Source organism: Pagrus major, chromosome 24, assembly GCF_040436345.1.
Source record: "Pagrus major chromosome 24, Pma_NU_1.0".
Taxonomy (NCBI): domain Eukaryota; kingdom Metazoa; phylum Chordata; class Actinopteri; order Spariformes; family Sparidae; genus Pagrus; species Pagrus major.
This window is the reverse complement of record NC_133238.1, coordinates 14,865,978-14,888,003: the sequence shown is the minus strand read 5'-3', so window position 1 is coordinate 14,888,003 and position 22,026 is coordinate 14,865,978. Positions and strand designations below refer to the sequence as shown.

Sequence of the window (22,026 nt, the reverse complement as noted above, 5' to 3'; positions counted from 1 at the left end):
TCTCCAAATTAAAGAAAAAAGAAGTGGGAGCGTCCATGTCTCTAATATTTATAAAGCGAGACCTGACCAGGGCCCCTTTAACCCTCTCCTGCAGGAAAGAACCTAGTTCCTGCTTCTTAAGCTGAAGTCTGCTGCTGTCTGTGCTGCTGCCAGTAAGAACACTGTTCTCTAAGTCCCCAATTTCCTTTTCTAGGTCCTGAATGACTCTCCTGACTGCTGCTGTGGAGTAACTTGTGTATTGCTGACAGAAAACCCTAATGTGAGCCTTTCCCACCTCCCACCATTGACTCAGAGACTCAAATTCACTCTTCCTGTCCCTCCATGTTCCCCAAAATGTATGAAAAGTCTGACAGAAAACTTGGTCCTGTAACAGCCTCACATTAAAGTGCCAGTAGGAGCTGCCTCTGGTGGTTGGTGAGCTGTGAAACTCTACAGTGACTAGATGATGGTCAGTGAAAACTACTGGGATAATATGGCTGCTCAGTAGCCTGTTGCTGTAGCCATAGCTGATGTAGAGCCTGTCCAGCCTGGCTGCCCTCACCCTCCCATCAACCACCCTTACCCAGGTATACCGCCTCGCCTGAGGATGTTTAAGCCTCCACACATCCACCAGTCCTGACTCTAAAACCACCCGTGACAATAAAGCTGACGACTGCAGGTGAGGCTCCTCCCCTGTCCTGTCTACTGTGAAATCTGTCGTACAATTCCAGTCGCCCCCCATCACCACACATTCACTCTGATCACACTGCTGCAAGAAATCTTTTACTTTCTGGAAAAAGTCCAGCCTGTGTGCGCCCTGGTTCGGAGCATAAATATTAACAAAGCAGAAGGAGATGTCCTGTATTTCTGCTCTGACTGCTACAGCCCTGCCTGTCTCTATCTCTGTGGTGGACAGGATGTGGACGTTCAGCCCTGGAGAAAAGAGGACAGCCACACCGGCAGATAAGTTTGTCCCATGAGACAGGACATACTGCCCCTGCCACCACAAACCCCAGTCTGTCTCATTCCCTACATCACTGTGTGTTTCCTGAAGAAAAATAATATTCAATTTTTTCTGTGTGATCATTTCTGAAATAACCGCCCTCCTCTGTTGACTCCTCCCCCCGTTAATGTTTAAAGAGCCTAACCTCACCTGGTGCATCTTAAACTGAGAGAGAAAGATGGAGACAGGAAAAAGAGACAGTAAGAGAAGGACCACCAGGTGCAACACAATCATCATCGTTTTACTTACGAATTTTTCGCCTTTTTGACCCTTTCCCTCTTTTTGCCCTAATCATTTTCCTGAGCCCTGTCAAGTGTTTCTTTAACCGAAAACGTTTCTTCTCATCCAACAAGTCCAAGCCAACAACCCTCTGTAGAGTCGACACACTCCTAATGAACTTCTGAACATCAGGAAAATGATCAGCCACTTTCACAGACTTACCAAAGGTCTCATCGAGGAACAGGTTAATGTCCTCCAGTGTGTACAGATCTCCACCCCCTGACTGGGAATCTGCCACAGAGACACAGTCAGAGTCGGTCTCAAAGTCCATATCCTCATCCCCCTCCACTGCACCTGAGTCTCCGTCTGCAGCAGCCTGACTGTGTTCAGATGAAGCTGTCTGTCCTCTGCTGCCTCCTGAACCCTCTCCATTCACCTCCTCTGCTCCTCCCTGTCCCTCCGCTGCTGTAGCTGCTGCAGCTGCTGCCCTGTCTTCATTCCCTGCTTCCCCGCCTGTCTCGGCCTCCTGTTCCCCAGCCTGACTTTCTTCCTGCCCGCTCTGCTCTTCCGTGCCATCGGCTGCGTCCGGCGGGGGGGCATCGCCCTCCCCTGGAGCCGCGGTGTCTGCCGCGTCCTCCGCAGCGGCGTCCGCTGCCGCCGCAGGCCCGGGGCGCGCCTCGGCCGCCCTGCGAGGACACGCAGTCCGCTTGTGGCCCACATCTCCACACTCAAAACATTTCATTCTACCAGTGCTGGCGTACACCATGTAGTGTCCCTCCTCATGTCTGACCCTGAATGAAACCTCCAGCGTCTGAGACGGACACGTGAGGAACATAAACACCTGCCTCCTAAAGGACTGCACATGCTTCAGTTTCTCATCCTTACAGCCCAAACCCACCGTCTTAAACCCGCTCGCCAGCTTCCCAAAGCGCAGCAGCTGCTCCTCCAGCAGCTCGTCCGGGATAAACGGGGGAACACCTGACACAATGACCCGGGTGGAGGGCGCAGCGAGCGGCGAGACCTGCAGGTAAACCCCGTTCAGCGTGACGCCGCTCGCTATCAGCTCCGCCACAAACCTCTCCTCCTTCAGAAACACCACCACACTCCGGTTTAGCCTGGAGGCGTAGCTCAGGTTCTCATGCCCCACGCGGTTTCCTGCCGCCAGCAGAACCTCCTCCACCGGCACCGACGGCTCGGGCTGCACCCGAACCGCGTGTCGGATGGAGAGAGACGGCGTCCTCCTCGAGGACGCCATCCCCGCCGGGGACACCGGCTCCGCGCCCACTAACACAATAACTGTCACAAAACCTACAATGCAACCATCCAGCACAGTCAGAAACCAGAAGAAAAAGTTTGGAAACCACCGAAAACTCACCACCAGCCACTCTCACTCAGGACTCACTCCGCAGAGAGAGAGAGAGAGAGACAGGAGAGTCCTGCACGCAGCACCGGGCACCAAGACCGCCCTCACACAATCCGGCCCCACCAAATTATAGCAAAAGAAAAAGACAATTACATCAACTATTGGACATCTACAACCAAAACCCAAAGCAAACTCCAATGCTATTTGGCCCTAAACAGACAATACACAATGGCAGAATACCTGAGCTCTGTAACCGACCCGAGACTGAGGAAAACGTTGACTATGTACAGACTCAGCAGCCATAACCTGGCCTTGGAGAGCGGCCGGCACAGACAGACGTGGCTGCCCAGAGAGGAGCGGCTGTGTCGGCTCTGTCCACACAGACAGGTGGAGACAGAGCAGCACTTCCTGCTGCACTGTGACAAATACACAGATATCAGAACAAAACTTTACAACAAAATCACACACACAACCCCAAATTTTGACAAACTCCCAGACACAGAAAAAATACAATATTTACTGGGAGAGAAAAGTGCCGCTGCTGCAGATGCAGCAAAATATGTTAGTGCCTGCCACAGAAAAAGAGAAGCTGCAAACACCGGACATGATCTCCTCCACTTACCTGCACACTGATACGCACATACACACACACACACACACACACACACACACACACACACACACACACTTTCCATTTTTATTTTTATTTATTTATTTATTTATTTATTTTTTCTCTTTTCTTTTCTTCTTCTTTTCTTTTCTTTATTAATTTATTTGTTTTATTATTATCATTATTATCATTATTATTAATCATATATCTATTATTTATTCTGTAATTATTTACTGTGTCAACATTGTATATTGTGTTTTGTTGCTTTGGCAAAATTGCTTAAACTTTCATGCCAATAAAGCTCCTTTGAAATTGAAATTGAAATTGACAGGAGAGAGAGAGAGAGAGAGAGACAGGAGGGAGAGAGAGAGGAGAGAGAGAGACAGGAGAGAGAGACAGGAGAGAGAGAGAGAGAGAGAGACAGGAGGGAGAGAGAGAGGAGAGAGAGAGACAGGAGAGAGAGAGAGACAGGAGAGAGACAGGAGGGAGAGAGAGAGGAGAGAGAGAGAGAGAGACAGGAGGGAGAGAGAGAGAGGAGAGAGAGAGAGAGACAGGAGGGAGAGAGAGAGACAGGAGGGAGAGAGAGAGAGACAGGAGGGAGAGAGAGAGGAGAGAGAGAGAGAGACAGGAGGGAGAGAGAGAGACAGGAGGGAGAGAGAGACAGACAGGAGGGAGAGAGAGAGAGACAGGAGGGAGAGAGAGAGAGACAGGAGGGAGAGAGACAGGAGGGAGAGAGAGAGACAGGAGGGAGAGAGAGAGACAGGAGGGAGAGAGAGACAGGAGAGAGAGAGAGACAGGAGGGAGAGAGACAGGAGGGAGAGAGACTGCAAAGGTGAGAAAATAGGAACAAAAAAGGACATGAGTCAGCGTTCTCAGCTACGTCACACAGTTAAAGCACTCGTAGTAAAGTAAAAAAGTTAAAAGTTTGTGAAAAGCCACATATCAGTTTGTTGAGGTCAATAATATCCTGTTAGGCTGTGAAACATTTAGCAGCAAACACAGGAAGTTGAAACTCACTCACAGATCTCTGCTCTTTGTACAACAGAAAGATGGCGGCCAGAATCTGTAGAAGAGCAACATGAATAAACGTTAGAAACTCAGACCTGTTTCTTACAGTCATTGATTTTATTGGATCACAAAATATTTTCATATACAGTTCATTCATCACATGCAGGTAAAATCATCATTAGATGCAAAAGTACACGAGCAAAGTATTGGATGTCTATTAATAATAATAATAATAATAAAACAACAGTCTCTTCATTCTTTTTGATGTTTATATGATATTAAATATATTCAGGAGAAATATTCATGAACAAACTCAGAAACCAGTTAATAAGTTATTGAATAGATACTGTTAGAATTTTAGATGATAATTATCAGCAGAGGTGGATTATAACTTCATACATTCACTCAAATACTGTATTTAGGTTCTAATATTTATTTTTATGCAACTTCATACTTCTACTCCACGACATATTCGAGGCAAATATTACTACTTTTGATCCAACGACATTCGTCTGACAGCCTTTAATTACGAATTACGTTTCAGTTTTTCGTCCCTATCCTGTCCAGTGAAACACTGTGTCGTTTGGTCTTTAAGATGTCAGAAGATTGTGGATAACACGTCACATTTTCCTAGAACCAAACTTGTTGTTTAGAATAATCATTTCAGCCATAGTTTGTAGAAACTGTAAACCGACTTTATTTCATAGTTTAACAACAAGTTCTTCTTTAGTCACTGTTGGGTTATAATGTTACAATTTTCATGGTTGAAATGATTAATAGTCAATTAATGTTCAGTTGATGTGCAGATGAATGATTTGTGTTTCCTCTCCAGATGAAAGTGTGTGTGAGCTGAGCAGCATGAATCAGTGTGAGGACAGAGAGGAGGGAGGCCCTCCCTCTAAAACCACTGGACCTGGACCTGGACCTGGACCTGGACCTGGACCTGGACCTGAACGTGGACCTGAACATGGACCTGGACCTGGACCTGGACCTGAACGTGGACCTGAACATGGACCTGGACCTGGACCTGGACCTGGACCTGAACGTGGACCTGAACATGGACCTGGACCTGGACCTGGACCTGAACCTGGAGCTGGACCTGGACCTGAACCCAGCTGTGTGTCTTTCAGGAGTGACTGGTCAAAGGATTTTTTAATTGACTTTAGACGAAGCCATGAAAAAAGGTAAGTTATCAGTATGTAATTATTCATAACTGTACATTTTATCAGATATAGTTTTCTCTGTTTATATATGTTGTTTTTCGTGCAGGGAGACTTTTTTTTTTTTTCACTTTAATTTTTATTGAGAATTTTTGTTTTACAAAGGTGCAACAACTCAATCAAAATAGAACTAAAACAAGTAAAAAAAAAACACATAAAAAACACACATGGGAGTCACTTTCAAAGCAATCTGTCCATATTCCATTTTTTTTCCTCAATCAAGTTTTTTTGTTTTGTCGTTGTTCAGTCATAAATATTGTCCATCTCATCCATTTCTCTTTGAACTGAGCTTCCTGTAGCCTTAAGCGGTGTATCATTTTTTCCATTGTGTAGATATCCTCTACCAGGTGAGTCCATTGTTCTTGTGTAGGGATGTCTTCCCTTCCCCATTTCTTCGTGATAGCTTTCTTAGCTGCTGTTAGTAATATTTTTACCAGGTATCTGTCCTTCGTTCTTATATTTTCTTCACATAGGTTACACAAATACAATACTGTACAAGACATTGGAATCTTATATCCAAGTATTTTCAACAATGCATCGTGTAACATTTTCCAAAACCACCTGATTTTATCACATTTCCAGAAAATGTGCGAGTGATCCACGTTCATTATTCCACAGTCTCTCCAACAAGGCATATTTTTATTCAACTGTTTACTCTTGACTTTGGGTGAAATAAAAAAACGAATCAGATTTTTCCAGGAGAACTCCCTCCAGATCCGCGAATTAGTGGATGTGTGGTGTATTTTCCACATGTTTAGCCACTCTTCATCTGTGATTTTTATCTTAAATTCTGATTCCCATTTTTCTTTTATGTATTTAGTTGAGTGTTTATTTGATATTAATTTTTTATATAACCCAGAAACAATTCTAACTTTGTTTTCTTTGTATGTATTGATTATGAGTTGGATCACACCATTCACTTCTCCGGAGGGGTCCATCTTGATCTCTTTCAGAAAGTAATCTCTAAGTTGTAGGTACCTATAGAATTCCTGTTTATCCAGATCAAATTTTTCTTTTATATTTTGGAAACTCTCCAGCTGCCCATTCTTCACTAGTACACACCACGCTGTGATTCCCTTGGCAGTCCACTGCTTAAACCCATTATCGTATCTAGCTGGTTTGAATTTGCTATCATATGCTACCCATTTTAATGAATTAGCGTCTTTTTGAATCTTATATTTTTTTATTATGCTGAACCATAATTTTAGTGTAAACATCGTTATTGGGTTTATTTGGTTTTTAATCACCTTGTATGTGTCTTCATCTCCTATAATACTCTGTACTGGGTATCCACCAAGCTGTATTTCCAACTCTTTCCACTTTGCAGTGTAATCTGGTTTGCACCATCCAACAACATACCTCAGCTGGGCTGCATGAAAGTATGTTTTCAAATTGGGAAGTCCCATCCCACCTTCTTCTTTTGGCAGCTGGAGAGTCTCCAATCTTATTCTAGGTCTTTTTCCACCCCAAACAAACCTTGAAATTATTCTATTCCAGCTCATAAACTGAGACTGTGGGACCTCTACTGGTAGGGATTGGAACAGGTACAAAAGCCTTGGTAAAACATTCATCCTGATTATCTGAATCCGTGAGCTGAGATCTAGTATTAGTGTAGACCATCTTTCAATATCTTTTTGTATTTCCTGATTTATCTTACCATAGTTTGATTCATATAATTTAGATAATCCTTTTGTGATTGTGACCCCCAGATATTCAATTCCCTTAAGTTTCCAATTAAGTTTAAATAATTCTTGGATCTCTTTTGGTGGACTATAGTTAAGCGCTAATATTTGTGTCTTTGCGACATTTATTTTATATCCTGATAAGTGTCCAAATGTTACCAAAAGTTTCATCAATGCAGGTAATGATTCACTTGGGCGTTCGAGGTAGGTTATGACGTCATCTGCGAAAAGTCCTATTTTTTGTTCTACATCATTTACCACCACTCCTTTGATCTCTTGTTCCTATCTTATAGCCTGCGCAAGCGGCTCTATAAAAAGGGCAAACAGAGTGGGTGATAGGCAGCATCCTTGCCTCGTTGATCTCGTGCAGGGAGACTTTAACTGAAGATAGAGTAACACTCAAAAGTTTGTCATCACTCAGAAATGTACTTTACGTAGGTGCACAGAGGACCATTTTCAGCAACCATCCCTCCTGTTGTCCAAGACACATTAGCCCCATTCACACTGCCCTTTGAGTGCAGGAATGATGTACCGAATCTCTGCATCCTCCTCTTTGTGAAAGTCGATCTGATGGTGTTCACAGTCTGACAGTTAAACAGATCCTTCACTCAACAAAATAAAGAGAAATGTCCCACAAAGCAACGTTACAGGACCTGGAGAATTGTCTGTCATCCTGTCCTCCTGTCTGTCCGACCGACTCTTCGTCACATTTCTGCCTGAAAAACAGCGTCTGTCCCTGGCAAAAAACTTTACCTCATCAAGTGTTTGTCTCCTTCACTGTTGTGTTGTTGTAGTTACTGTCTCACAGTGACGGTCAGCCCTCCCGACCGAGACTTCAGTGAACTTTCCCCCAGAAAACAGTCTCCCTCCCAGCGAGTGAGAGAGTCAGACAGCGTCCTGTTTACTGACGGCAATTATATAATTATGTCATTTAGAGAAAAACTTAACTTTGTCACTTTCCAGGATGTTTGATGGGTCAGGATCTCATCACAACATATTATAACAGCATCCATATGATTATAAACAGTCAGCGGGTACATGTTTAGATTAACAGGGCACCGGGGAAACACGTTGAAAAAACACTCCGATGTCATCATCATGTCGTGTACCGTCACGCCTCTTTTGGAGCCGTGGCGCCGGCTTTCTGTGTGAATTGACACACTGGTGCGGCTTTACGCCGGAGCTGCTTGGTTCAGTGTGAACTAACAAAGGCGGAGAATTGGCGAAACCTCCGCTGCAGAGATAATGCAGAGTCTCTGTGTGAAAACGGCTGTTGTCAGCTAATCCAAGTTTGTTGTGTTAAAAGTCTCACTGATCAGAAGGAAACCCTTGTCCAATTTTGTCAACTGCTGGTTATTGAAACAATAAGCTAGTTGAGTGTCTGGAGCATCAGCATTGGGGGTTTGATTATAGCCTTAAAAAAAATTTCTACTGAAATTGATCGGTCTGGTCTTGTTCTGAGAAATGAAGGCTAATAAAGATACTTAAAATTATGGTTATTATATATTAAAGAAAAACATCATTATTTCTAACATTGTCAATGTCTTGACTATATAATTTATTTCTAGCAGGCTCCGTCAGAGACCAGACTCTCCTGGACCTGGACCTGAACCTGGACCTGAACCCAGCTGTGTGTCCTTCAAGAGTGACTGGTCAAAGGATTTTGTGATTGATTTTAAACAAAGCTGTGGAATAAAGTAAGTTATCAGACTTTAAATATTCATAATTATAATAAGGAAGGCTATCACTTAATTTTACAACACCATGCCACTAACCTGTGGACGGAGCTTAACTGGAGCCAGCTTCATCCTCCAGGGTGATACTGAGCCAAAGCACAGCTCCAGACTATAAAGAACTATTTAGGGAGGAGGCAGTCAGCTGGTATTCTGTCTGTAATGGAGTGACCAGCACAGTCACCACATCTCAACCCTTTTGAGCTGCTGTGGGAGCAGCTTGAGCGTATGATACGGAAGAAGTGCTTTTCAAGCCAATGCAACCTGTGGGAGGTGCTTCAGGCAGCATTGAGGGACATTTCTTCAGATCACCTCATCAAACTGACATCTAGAATGACAAAGGTCTGCAAGGCTGTACCTGCTGCAGATGGAGTATTCTTTAATGAAAGTTTGAAGGACAAAATGATTATAGTAAAAATTATTGTTATTATATATTAAAGAAAAAAATGCTTATTTCTGACATTGTCAATGTCTTGACTATATTATTTATTTCTAGAAGGCTCCGTCAGAGACCAGACTCTCCTGGACCTGGACCTGAACCCAGCTGTGTGTCCTTCAAGAGTGACTGGTCAAAGGATTTTGTGATTGATTTTAAACAAAGCCGTGGAAAAAAGTAAGTTATCAGAATTGAATTATTCATAATTATACATTTTATCAGATGTATTTGTTGTGTCTGTCTAATATTTGATATTTTGTGCAGGGAGACTAACTGAACGCACAAAGTTTGGCGTCACTGACGTCAATTTACTTTTCATGTGTACAGATCACCATTTTCAGCAACCCTCCCTTCTGTGGTCCAATGCCACATTGTGTTAACTATTCCAAGATTGTCATGTTAAAAGTCTCATTGATCAGAAGGAAACCCTTGTCCGGTTCTGACAGCACAGTGGAACTGTGCAGAACTGTTGTTCTTAAACTGCTGGTTATTGAAACAATAAAACTGGCCTACATTAGGCTAGTTGCGTGTCTGGAGCATCAGCATTTGGGGGTTTGATTATAGCCTTAAAATGGCCAGGAAAAACTAATTTTCCTCTAAAACGTGTTAGTCTGTCCTTGTTCTGAGAAATGAAGGCTATTTCATGCAAGAATTTGTAAAGGGAACTTAAGATCTCATACAACAGTGTGTACTACTCCCTTCATAGGACAGTGCAATGTGGCTTTAACCAGAGTAGAAAAGAGAGTTGGGTGCAAGAGGAGCGTACATCAGGGTGTCTAGTTTGAGAAACGGACATCTCACAGGTCCTAAACTCGCAGCTATTTTAAGTGGTACCAGTAAAACACCAATCTCAACGTCAACAGTGAAGAAGAGCCTCCAGGATACTGGCCTTCTAGGCAGATTAGCAAAAAAAAAGCCACGTTTGAGACTGGCCAAGGGAAGGAAAAGATTAAGATGGGCAAAAGATTCCAGACATTGGACAAAGTAAGACTGGAAAAGAGTGTTCTGGACTAACAAATCTAAGTTTGTGGTGTTTGGATCACACAGAAGAACATGGGCCTGGGCCATAAAATGATAGAAATATGTATCGCTATGGACATGTCATCGATAGCAGTAAGGAAATAGTTTCATGTGTATGCATTATATGCAAAAAGTCACACACACAGTTCAGATTCATAGAGTAGTGAACCCGAAGATAATTCTTTTTTTTCATTAAAATAGTCAAGAATGGCAAATATATCACTCATAGCACATACTTTTTTAAAAAACACATGCTGGCAACTCATTTGTACATTACCATGTTTACTTTTTATTATTATTTTCCAATACCTCTTTGGATCATTTGAGTTACTAGAAAGGTAGAACATGAATTCACTCTGGAGTTTCTGTAAGAAGAGTTTTGTTTTCAGTGGAAGAAAAAAGTCCTGCTGGATGACAGGAAAAAACAACGAGCAAATTGTTTTATCAGATGTATTCACAGGACACTGTTTCAGTGTGTTCTGGCTGCAGTGAGATTATTTGCTGTTTTTATGTGTTTCTATCAGGAGGAAGATGGAAAAACCAGAACCCATAAAGAGGAACTGGGCGACGGATCATTTTATGTCCTTCCAAAGTGGACGTCACACTCTTGATAAAAGGTATTTAAAACTAATTTGAAAAACAAAACTATGTCCCCATCTGAAAATGTTTTTCACCAGACCGCCATGATGTCAATAAATCAGTCAATAAAAGCAAAAACTCTGGTTCTGAGGGAAACTGATGGAAGATCAGTGTATGGTGGGGAGCATGTATACAGAGTCCAGCCCAATGTAGTAGAACCTGATGTTTCTGTCCATCTGAGTCAGTTGATGATGTTGCACATTATCTCATGTAAACAGGGAATCAAATCCAGTAGAGCAGGGCTGAGAATAAATGAATCAGGATCAGCCGGGTAAGACCTGCTGACTTTCATGGCCACGGCCTACAGTTTTATAAATGTTATAATAACATTTCTCCCACAACTATTGTTCTGGTTCAGAGTGGAGAGAGTTCACTGGTTTCAGAGAAAAAGCTGTAGAAAGCTGAGCAGCAAACAGCAGACAGACACAGTTAGAGAGCAGCTGGTGAACATAGTGGTCCCATCCCCAGATGACCTGTGATCACAACTTAAAACAGCAGAGGCAGGCTTCGTAGACCTTCTGCCTCTCCAGGGTCAGTATAGTTTTTTCCCTCCGGGAGTTCAGAACCATTCCAAGAATGTTGTGACCTGGGAAGGCTGAAGCTTGAATTCATTGTTGTTCAAGCATAGGCCCAGTCTGTGAATGTTCTCCAAGAGTAAAACCACATGACAATTGATGAAGTAAGAATCCTCAGTCCCACAGCTTCATGGGTGATGTTTTCATGCAGGTGAGATGAGACAGCGATATTACATAAGGCAGGACAGAAACTATTTTTTGCTCTTTTTGCTGAAACCTTAGACAGTGCCCCTACCCAATGAATATGTGACAGTATGCATCCTTGACATTGATGGAGGTTCACCAAAGGTGCCTTGTAGAGCTCAAGAGATTGTCGATTCAGTTCCCGCCGGAAGCAGTGATGTTCAGACACAACCGCCAACTTTGACAATATGTTGTGGATCACAAAGGTGAAGGGTGTTAATGGGTAATGTATGCAACACAATGTTGATTTTCTACACTCTGCCATTTCAAATGTATGCTGTGTTGCAGACAACATCAAAGGTCGGAATATTCTGGAAACTTTAAACTTCGAGTTCATGAGTAGAAATTCCGACTTTGAGTGGCGTTCCAGCGCTCCTCTTGTCTTATGCAGCATAAGACCTGAAAAACATATATAGTCATGTTATGAGTGTGAAAATATGCATTATATTGTATTATTATGAAGAGCTTGAAGGAATAGTTCACCATAAAACGAAATTCAGTCATTATCGACTCACCCACATGCTGATGAGAAAACCGGTGTAGTTTCTTATTCCTCAAAGTGCAGCTGGAGACCTGCGGTGGTACCCTCCAGCAGTAAACATCCATATAATGGCCGCAAATGGTGCCCGAGACGAAAAGGTCCATAAAACTACACAAAAACTTTGTAATATTCCTCCATACTGCTCGTCCGCTGCAATCCAAGTGTCCTGAAGTGGCGACATCCAGAGTTTACTCGAAACTACGTCATTTAGTAAATTTTTATAGCCTAAACAGGCACTATTTGACGACCATCAAAATGTGACATTGTGAAGGGCGCAGAGGTCACTGAGAGTAGCTTAGTGGATACACCATCTGGCACAGTGGGCGGCTTTTATGGTATAACAGAGTTCAAACCCCGCTTTGGGCAGAAGTGATGTTCAGACACAACCTCCAAATTTGACAGTATTGTGTGTCTCACACAGGTGTAGAGTGTTCAGCCTTTATGAGTCCAACACAATGTTTATTTCCTACGAACTGCCATTTCAGCTTTACCTGAAAGAAATATACATGTTTTATGAGTTTCTTAATTCAACAGTGGATGGGATCAAAATACTGAGCAAGACAGTGCCCTCTACTGGTATTTCAGATGTATAGCACCAGGGTCTAAATGTAGATCTAAAACATGATAGGAACTGATTGACTATCATTGTCAAGGTTTGCTGTTTGAGCCACAGCTTCTCAAGTGCAAATTCTTAAGTGCACTAAATGCAAGAAAACTGAAGCTTTCAGCAATTACACTTTAAATTTTCCAGGACTTGCTCATGCTAGTTGTTATTCAAATTCTGTAGGTTTTTGGCACATTTCAACTCCTGCAGGCTTTCAGCTACTGAAACCATTCAAATATGAAAACGTTCAGCTATTTTATGAATGAACGTACTGAACTCTTTTAAATGTTAAACTTTTTCAACAAAATTTTGCCACAGAGAATGAAACTGAGGCACAACATACTCATGATGTTAGTCACACCAAACCAACAAATATTCACTCTACAAGGGCATAACAACAGAAATATAGCTGGTGAATATAATAAGTGAATTGCATAGAAACAATAGCCAGCAGAAGACAGTAGCAGCAACAAAGCTCACAGAAACTGTTACCAGTTAGCAGCTAGCTTTGAATCACATTCTTCAAACAGACTCAACAGAAACAACAAACTGTACAGAATACACCCATGGCTTCATGCAAACACTAAACAGCATGTAACATAACATAAGAGAATAATTCAATTACATACTCATCGATGCACACACTTGCATAAGAACTGTTCATCAGATATCACCTTGGTCTTTACAGGTGAAGTCAAGTCGTCATCTGCAGTCTCACTTGGTACACAGGCAGTGCAGTCATGCTGCGTTCACAGGCGCAGAGCAGAATCAGACAATCAGAGATGGGGCAGGAGATCGTTCTTTTTACAAGAGGAAATGCATTTTCTAATTCTTCATGATTCCTCCACAGAGTCGACCAGGAGAGCTCAGAGGTTCCCAGAGGTCCGTCTGCCCAGCAGCATCAAACACACCTGGACTCCATATTTATGGTCTGTACATGAACAACAACTACTTTTACATCCAGTCTGTTCACAATAATCTCCATGCTGCACTTTACAGACCAGTGGTGAATCTGTCCAACATGGATCTGATGTTTGGCTCCATGATGTTAAATGTTCTCATTCACATAATATTCTGTTCCAGCTGCTGGAGGAGAACATTGTCACTTTTGTGAAGAACGAGCTGAAGAAGGTCCAGAAAGTTCTGACTTCAGATTACCCAGAATGCTTAGAGAGTCAGAGGGAGGATGAGGAGGTGTTGGATGGTGAGGATGAAGAGCAGAGGAGGAGCAGCAGAGAGGCATTTCTGAAGATCACACTTCACTTCCTGAGGAGAATGAAGCAGGAGGAGCTGGCTGACTGTCTGCAGAGCAGTAAGAGGATTTCTCTAAAGATGTAACATGATGGATCAATGAGTCAATTTATAATGTCTCAACAGAAGGAGGAAAACTTGTTTATATGTGCTACTGTAGAGGAAGGAAATTGTCATATTTTCTTTATAAATCACTTAATGATCTTGTTTGTTGTGCATTCATTTAGAACATCTTGCTGCAGTTTGTCAGCGTAAACTTAAATCTAACCTTCAGAAGAAGTTCCAGTGTGTGTTTGAGGGGATCGCTAAAGCAGGAAACCCAACCCTTCTGAATCAGATCTACACAGAGCTCTACATCACAGAGGGAGGGACTGCAGAGGTCAATGATGAACACGAGGTCAGACAGATTGAAGCAGCATCCAGGAAACCAGACCGGCCAGAAACAACAGTCAGACAAGAAGACATCTTTAAAGCCTCACCTGGAAGAGATGAACCAATCAGAACAGTGATGACAAAGGGAGTGGCTGGCATCGGGAAAACAGTCTTAACACAGAAGTTCACTCTGGACTGGGCTGAAGACAAAGCCAACCAGGACATACAGTTCACATTTCCATTCACTTTCAGAGAGCTGAATGTGCTGAAAGAGAAAAAGTTCAGCTTGGTGGAGCTTGTTCATCACTTCTTCACTGAAACCAAAGAAATCTGCAGCTTTGAAGAGTTCCAGGTTGTGTTCATCTTTGACGGTCTGGATGAGTGTCGACTTCCTCTGGACTTCCACAACACTGAGATCCTGACTGATGTTACAGAGTCCACCTCAGTGGATGTACTGCTGACAAACCTCATCAGGGGGAAACTGCTTCCCTCTGCTCGCCTCTGGATAACCACACGACCTGCAGCAGCCAGTCAGATCCCTCCTGAGTGTGTTGACATGGTGACAGAAGTCAGAGGGTTCACTGACCCACAGAAGGAGGAGTACTTCAGGAAGAGGTTCAGAGATGAGGAGCAGGCCAGCAGAATCATCTCCCACATCAAGACATCACGAAGCCTCCACATCATGTGCCACATCCCAGTCTTCTGCTGGATCACTGCTACAGTTCTGGAGGATGTGTTGAAGACCAGAGAGGGAGGAGAGCTGCCCAAGACCCTGACTGAGATGTACATCCACTTCCTGGTGGTTCAGTCCAAAGTGAAGAACGTCAAGTATGATGGAGGAGCTGAGACAGATCCACACTGGACTCCAGAGAGCAGGAAGATGATTGATTCTCTGGGAAAACTGGCTTTTGAGCAGCTGCAGAGTGGCAACCTGATCTTCTATGAATCAGACCTGACGGAGTGTGGCATCGATATCAGAGCAGCCTCAGTGTACTCAGGAGTGTTCACACAGATCTTTAAAGAGGAGAGAGGACTGTACCAGGACAAGGTGTTCTGCTTCGTCCATCTGAGTGTTCAGGAGTTTCTGGCTGCTCTTCATGTCCATCTGACGTTCATCAACTCTGGAGTCAATCTGATGTCCGAAGAGCAGTCATTCTGCCATGAATTTGCAGTGACACAGTACCTCCAGAGTGCTGTGGACCAGGCCTTAAAGAGTTCCAGTGGACACCTGGACTTGTTCCTCCGCTTTCTCCTGGGACTTTCACTGCAGACCAATCAGACTCTCCTACAAGGTCTGCTGATACAGACAGGAAGTGGCTCAAAATCCGATCAGGAGGCAGTCGAGTACATCAGGATGAAGCTTGAAGAGACTCTGTCTGCAGAGAGAAGCATCAATCTGCTCCACTGTCTGAATGAACTGAACGATGGTTCTCTAGTGGAGGAGATCCAACAGTACCTGAGTTCAGAATGTCTCGACACAGATGAACTGTCTCCTGCTCAGTGGTCAGCTCTGGTCTTCTTCTTACTGTCATCAGAAAAAAATCTGGATGTGTTTGACCTGAAGAAATACTGTGCTTCAGAGGAGGCTCTTCTGAGGCTGCTGCCAGTGGTTAAAACCTCCAACAAAGTTCTGTAAGTGGGATTTGTTATTAAATATACTGCCATCTTTCAACTGGAGATAAAAATAAATAACTTAATACCTGTTAACTTCCTGTTGTCTCTCCAGACTGAGTGGCTGTGACCTCTCAGAGAGAAGCTGTGAAGCTCTGTCCTCAGTTCTCAGCTCCCAGTCTTCTAGTGTGACAGAGCTGGACCTGAGTAACAACGACCTGCAGGATTCAGGAGTGAAGCAGCTGATTCCTGGACTGAAGAGTCCACACTGTAAACTGGAAAGTCTGAAGTAAGATTAAGTCATAGTTTGTCTTAACGTGTTTTATAATGTAAATTTTGACACATTTTCATTCAAACATCAACTCCTCTGTCACCATTTCAAATTTAACCGTACAGGAAATGTTTGGTTCAAATTCATGTTCACATATTGTCCTTCCAAAGTATGAACTCTAGCTGAGATTGAAAACCTCATAATTTGCTGTCATGCAACTTAACATTGATTTTCTGTTTAATACTGATTCAGGAATGATCATGTCCCCAACTACTCAGAGTAGAACAGCAAGGACTTAAACATTTCCTAATAAGAGATTATATGTTTACTTCACCACCAAAAGTCCAGACTCCATACTTTAACACCAATGTTATTTATCATCTTATTTATTATTTCCTCTTCAGACTCATATGCTGTGTCCTCTCAGAGAGAAGCTGCGAAGCTCTGTCCTCAGTTCTTAGCTCCCAGTCCTCTAGTCTGAGAAAGCTGGACCTGAGTAACAACGACCTGCAGGATTCAGGAGTGAAGCTGCTGTTTCCTGGACTGAAGAGTCAACATTGTACACTGGATAGTCTGAAGTAAGATTAAGTCCTACTTTGTCTTAAAGCATTTAAATTGTAATTCAGATAGCTACTCTACTGTCAGCATTTCAAATTTCACTATACAGAAGAAAAAAAATTCCAATGGGTTTTGTTCAAATTCAGCTTCACATATTGTTCTTCCAAAATATGAACTCAGGCTGAGATTGAACAACATTTTCACAAAATGTTATTTGTCATCTTGTTCATTGTTTCTTCCCCAGACTGAGCATCTGTAACCTCTCAGAGAGAAGCTGTGAAGCTCTGTCCTCAGTTCTCAGCTCCCAGTCCTCTAGTCTGAGAAAGCTGGACCTGAGTAACAACGACCTGCAGGATTCAGGAGTGAAGCTGCTGTTTCCTGGACTGAAGAGTCAACATTGTACACTGGATAGTCTGAAGTAAGATTAAGTCCTACTTTGTCTTAAAGCATTTAAATTGTAATTCAGATAGCTACTCTACTGTCAGCATTTCAAATTTCACTATACAGAAAAAAAAAAATTCCAATGGGTTTTGTTCAAATTCAGCTTCACATATTGTTCTTCCAAAATATGAACTCAGGCTGAGATTGAACAACATTTTCACAAAATGTTATTTGTCATCTTGTTCATTGTTTCTTCCCCAGACTGAGCATCTGTAACCTCTCAGAGAGAAGCTGTGAAGCTCTGTCCTCAGTTCTCAGCTCCCAGTCCTCTAGTCTGAGAGAGCTGGACCTGAGTAACAACAACCTGCAGGATTCAGGAGTGAAGCAGCTGTGTCCTGGACTAGAGAGTCCACACTGTTTACTTAAAATTCTCAGGTCAGGATTCATTAAACAATTCAACTGATGACAAATTTAAAACTGATTGAGATTTGTGGATGAGTAGCTAACCTGTGTAGGATTGTGTCTGCCAATATGATTTGTGAAAGGACTTTTAACTAAACTTTGACAGCAGTTCAGACTCAGCAAATTACTCTTCATAAGAATTTCTGATCATTTTCCCTTGTTTTTGTTTTTGATGTTGAATTATTAAGTACAAAACCCCCCAAAGTGGAGTTCTTCCTCTGTGTGCAGGCTACTTGGTCACATTTTTCTTTTTGTGAGTGCGCACAGCACACAATTCATGGTGCATGGCTTTATTCTCCCTTTTTGATCACTTTTTAAGCACATTGTTAAGCCATGATAGCAGCTTGGTTTTATGGATGGTAATATAGGTCCATCACTCAGTCCTCCACTTTGTTCCAAACTTTGACCAATGGCATTTAAATCTGATCACTTTTATGGTTTGGTTTTTGACCAAATACCTGCAAAACTAATGACACTACCATCGTTCTTGCTGTACTTTGTGTGTAAGTGCTAATTAATAAAAATAGCGTAAATTAAGATGGTGAACATGATAAAGATTATACCCTCTAAATGGGAATATGCAGTACCCCCAGATGTTCTTCCATGTGTTTTGTTTTCTGTGTCTGCAGGCTGTCAGGCTGTCTGATCACAGAGGAAGGCTGTACTTCTCTGGCCTCAGCTCTGGACTCCAACCCCTCCCATCTGAGAGAGCTGGACCTGAGCTACAATCATCCAGGAGACTCAGGAGTGAAGCTGCTGTCTGCTCGACTGGAGGATCCAGGCTGGAGACTGGACACTCTCAGGTATGAAGAGTCCTGCTGCAGCCACAGACAGTCAGTGTGTGATAGAGGAGGAAGAGCTGGAAACATATTCTTGTTTCGGTTAATTGTGGATTTGAGCATTATGTAAACAATCACACATGTAGGACGCCGTTTTCATTTGCCTACAACATAAATACTGGTTGACCATAAAATGGAGATATTTATGCATCTTTATACATAATTGTGTGTAGTAATAATTCTCCACTTGCACATTGTAGTGTGACATGTATCCACTTTATGAACTGCACATCCTTTTGCTTTCAGTCCCAACTCTACGTGTGTACACTGACCAGCCAGAACAGTAAAAGCACTGACAAGTGAAGTGAATAACAATGATCATCTCTTTACAATGCAGTGCTCTGCTGGGTAACCTTTGGTCCTGGCATTAATATTATGTTAATAGTTTACTGTTCGTTTTTGTATACAGTGTTACAGTGTACAACATTTTTTTATCCTGTGTAGATAGATAGATAACCATTAGTGACGAACACCGTCTTGTGACAGCGAGCAGTAAACCTCTGACCTGATTGCTGGATAAGGGATTTAAATCACCAATCAGAGAGAAGGGTAAACTGTTCCACTATAATGTGTATGTGCAGAGCTTTTTAGGAAGCTAGCTAAAGTTAAGAAAAACCTACGTGATTTTCCAAACAATCAAAAAATGCTAAAAACGCTATATGCAAAAATGAAATCAACTATTAACAATATATACAAAGCAAACTGTGAAAAGTGAAGTATTTTCACTAAGTTATGGATGAAAATCGCTGAGATAACTCTAGATGTTTACTGTACAGGTGGAACATGAATCAGAAGGACGTGCAGTTTGTAAAGCGGATAAACATCACGCTACACTGTGCAAGTGTAGACCTGTTGCAGTTTAAACAGATCTCTGCACGTTAATGAACTTTTGATCATTTTGTGAAATGTCCTTTTTTGCCCTCTTACCTGGGATCGAATCAGTTTCATCTTGTACAGAGACAGGTCCAGGACATGTTTAGCCTAGCTTAGCACAAAGACTGGAAGCAAGGGGACACTGCTAGCCTAGCTCCATGAGAAGAGAAATATAAACCTCCCAATAACTCCAAAGTAGTTATATTTATTTAAAACTGTGTTCAAACCTGATAACCACAGGACAGGACTTTAAATATGCTACAGTCATTTTAGGAGTTAATGTCACAAAGATGAATTGAAAACTAAAATGGAATAATTACATACATTTAATTTTTAATTCAAATATAATTTCAAAGTAATTTAATACAATGTAACTTTTACGATAAAACTATTAATTATAAATTAAATGTATTTAATATTTAAACCCTGAGGTCCTCCGGCTCCAACTTTTTAGTCATCCCAAGTGTTCGGACAAAAACCCACGGTGAGGCATCCTTTTATTACTACGGCCCACGTTTGTGGAATGGCCTGCCGGAGAGCCTCAGGGCCGCAGAGACTGTTGATGTATTTAAAAGCAGGCTCAAGACACACCTTTTTAAGTTAGCTTTTAATTGATTTCTTCTTATCCTTTTTATTAGTCATTTCTGGCATTTTACTCAGATCTTAGGTTATTTGTTTCATTTATCTATTTACTTATTTAATTTTAAGGACCTTTTAGAATACAGTTTTAAGAATGGTATTCTTAGCTTTTCCTTTTAGTCTCTTTGTTATTATTCCTAACTACTTTTAACTTATTTTATTGTTGATTTTATCCTGTTTTCTTTTTATCTGCTGGCTCCAGTGTTTTCCTCACAGGGGGCCCTCCACGTTGGGAGTAGTTTGATCCGCCTGTGGGGGTGCTGCCCTGGGGGCTGTCCGGGCCTGGAGGGATGGGGGTGGCACTGCACCACGGCCATCTCCACAGCTGTGGTGTGGGCTCCTCTGTCTGTCCTGGTTGGGCGGTTCCTGTGGCGGTGCCCCCTTGTGGCCACATATTTACATGACCTCCCGGCGTGGATGGCTCCCCAACGATGCTTTTCTCACCTGGATCCTCAGTGCCCAGCCATACCATGTCTTAATGAGTGTATGTTTGCGGCTGTGTGTGCATGCCTAAGTGAGTGAGTAGGTGCGTGTCTTATGCGTATGTGTGTGTTGGCGTGTGTGTGTGTGTGTGCGTTTGTGTGTGTATGTGTGTGTGTGTGTGTGCGTGTGCGTGTGTGTGTGTGGGGGGGGGGGGGGGTCGGGTCGGGTCGGGTCGGGTCTTTTAACCTGTAAAGCACTTTGTGTTGCATTTCATATGTATGAAAGGTGCTATATCAATAAATTAAGTTTAAGTTTAAGTTTAAATAAAATATAATGCTTAATTTAAGCTGATGTATTGCAATCATTACTTCATTCTGTGGATATTTCAATCAGGAAGAGCTTTTATTTCACTTCCTTGCAGTTTAATTTATCACCTTCTTTATTTAAGAAGTGTTGCTTTTAGATTAGAGTGATGCGTCTAACCAGTCAATCAAACACCACGGCCATCAGTGAGATCTGGGCCCGATTATCTTCCTCTGTCCTTCTCAAGTCAAATCATTCACCTCACCTGTCACCATGAAAATGTGGTATGTAGCTAGCTAGATGTTCCTGATCCCTGTTTGAAGTCACCTCCTAACGTACTGCCTGCTACAGACTCAGTCAGTATAGACTGTATATAGGGTGACCAGATGTCCCGCTTTGTGCAGGACTGCACAGCATTTTAATCGCTTGTCCCGCGTCTCACATATTGAGATGATGTCCCGCAATTGAATTGGCTCTAGTTTCCAAAGTCAAACCACTGCAGGACAGATGCTCCCTCGGCTGTGAAGAAAGGAGGGACGGCTGTCAGCAGCTGTCAATCAAACTGCACAGTCAGTCAAGTTAACCTGTCGCTGTCTCTGCTGTCCCGCCCCTGCGTGAGGAAAATATAGAATATATATATATATATATAAATATATCAGAATATAATGGAAACTACCACAAAAAAACGATGATGCAGCTGCAACATAGACTGGGAGACTCTTTACGATTCTCACCAAGTCTTTTGCGAACTTTGCCAGAGTTATTTCTCTGGGGAATACGGCCTGAAGCGACACAGTACCTGCGGGTCTCATAAGAAACGTGTGGCTCAAAAAGATATGAGCCAATCTATGAAAACATTCCTCCTGAAACCAAAAGATGGCACCAGACAGACAAGGTAACAGCAGCTGAAATAAGCAGCATTTACCACACTGTGCAGCACTCCCAGTCATACAGGTCAGCAGGCTGTGGTTGTAAGCTAGCACCCGTCATTTTCCCAGACTCGGAGATTTTTTTAAAAATGTCACGTGGTCAAACAAAATCAGCAGCTGTAGTTCAGGATGTGCTTGCACCTGCCTCCGTGGAGAGTTGTTTGAGACAATTAAAAACACCAATGGTTTCCCCACAAAGTGACAGAAACACACACACCATTTTTTCTGGTGGCTTCAGATGTTTTCTGAAATATAAACAGCGCTGCTTAAAATATAATAATTGTAAATTCCTTCACATG

At 42.5% G+C, this 22,026-nt stretch overlaps 1 protein-coding gene across 1 annotated transcript in view; it reads left to right on the top strand.

Annotated features, from left to right (window-relative positions):
• Positions 1 to 352: 352 nt before the first annotated feature.
• The window catches only part of LOC141020469 (uncharacterized), a 35,767-nt gene continuing 14,093 nt past the window's right edge, over positions 353 to 22,026 (top strand). The window contains 13 exon segments of the mRNA XM_073495557.1: positions 353 to 658; positions 5,015 to 5,366; positions 8,653 to 8,781; positions 9,314 to 9,430; positions 10,798 to 10,890; positions 13,666 to 13,744; positions 13,899 to 14,127; positions 14,294 to 16,070; positions 16,165 to 16,338; positions 16,725 to 16,898; positions 17,123 to 17,296; positions 17,521 to 17,694; positions 18,351 to 18,524. Of these exon segments, the coding sequence (XP_073351658.1) occupies positions 5,041 to 5,366; positions 8,653 to 8,781; positions 9,314 to 9,430; positions 10,798 to 10,890; positions 13,666 to 13,744; positions 13,899 to 14,127; positions 14,294 to 16,070; positions 16,165 to 16,338; positions 16,725 to 16,898; positions 17,123 to 17,296; positions 17,521 to 17,694; positions 18,351 to 18,524 (3,620 nt within the window). The 5' untranslated portion in view covers positions 353 to 658; positions 5,015 to 5,040.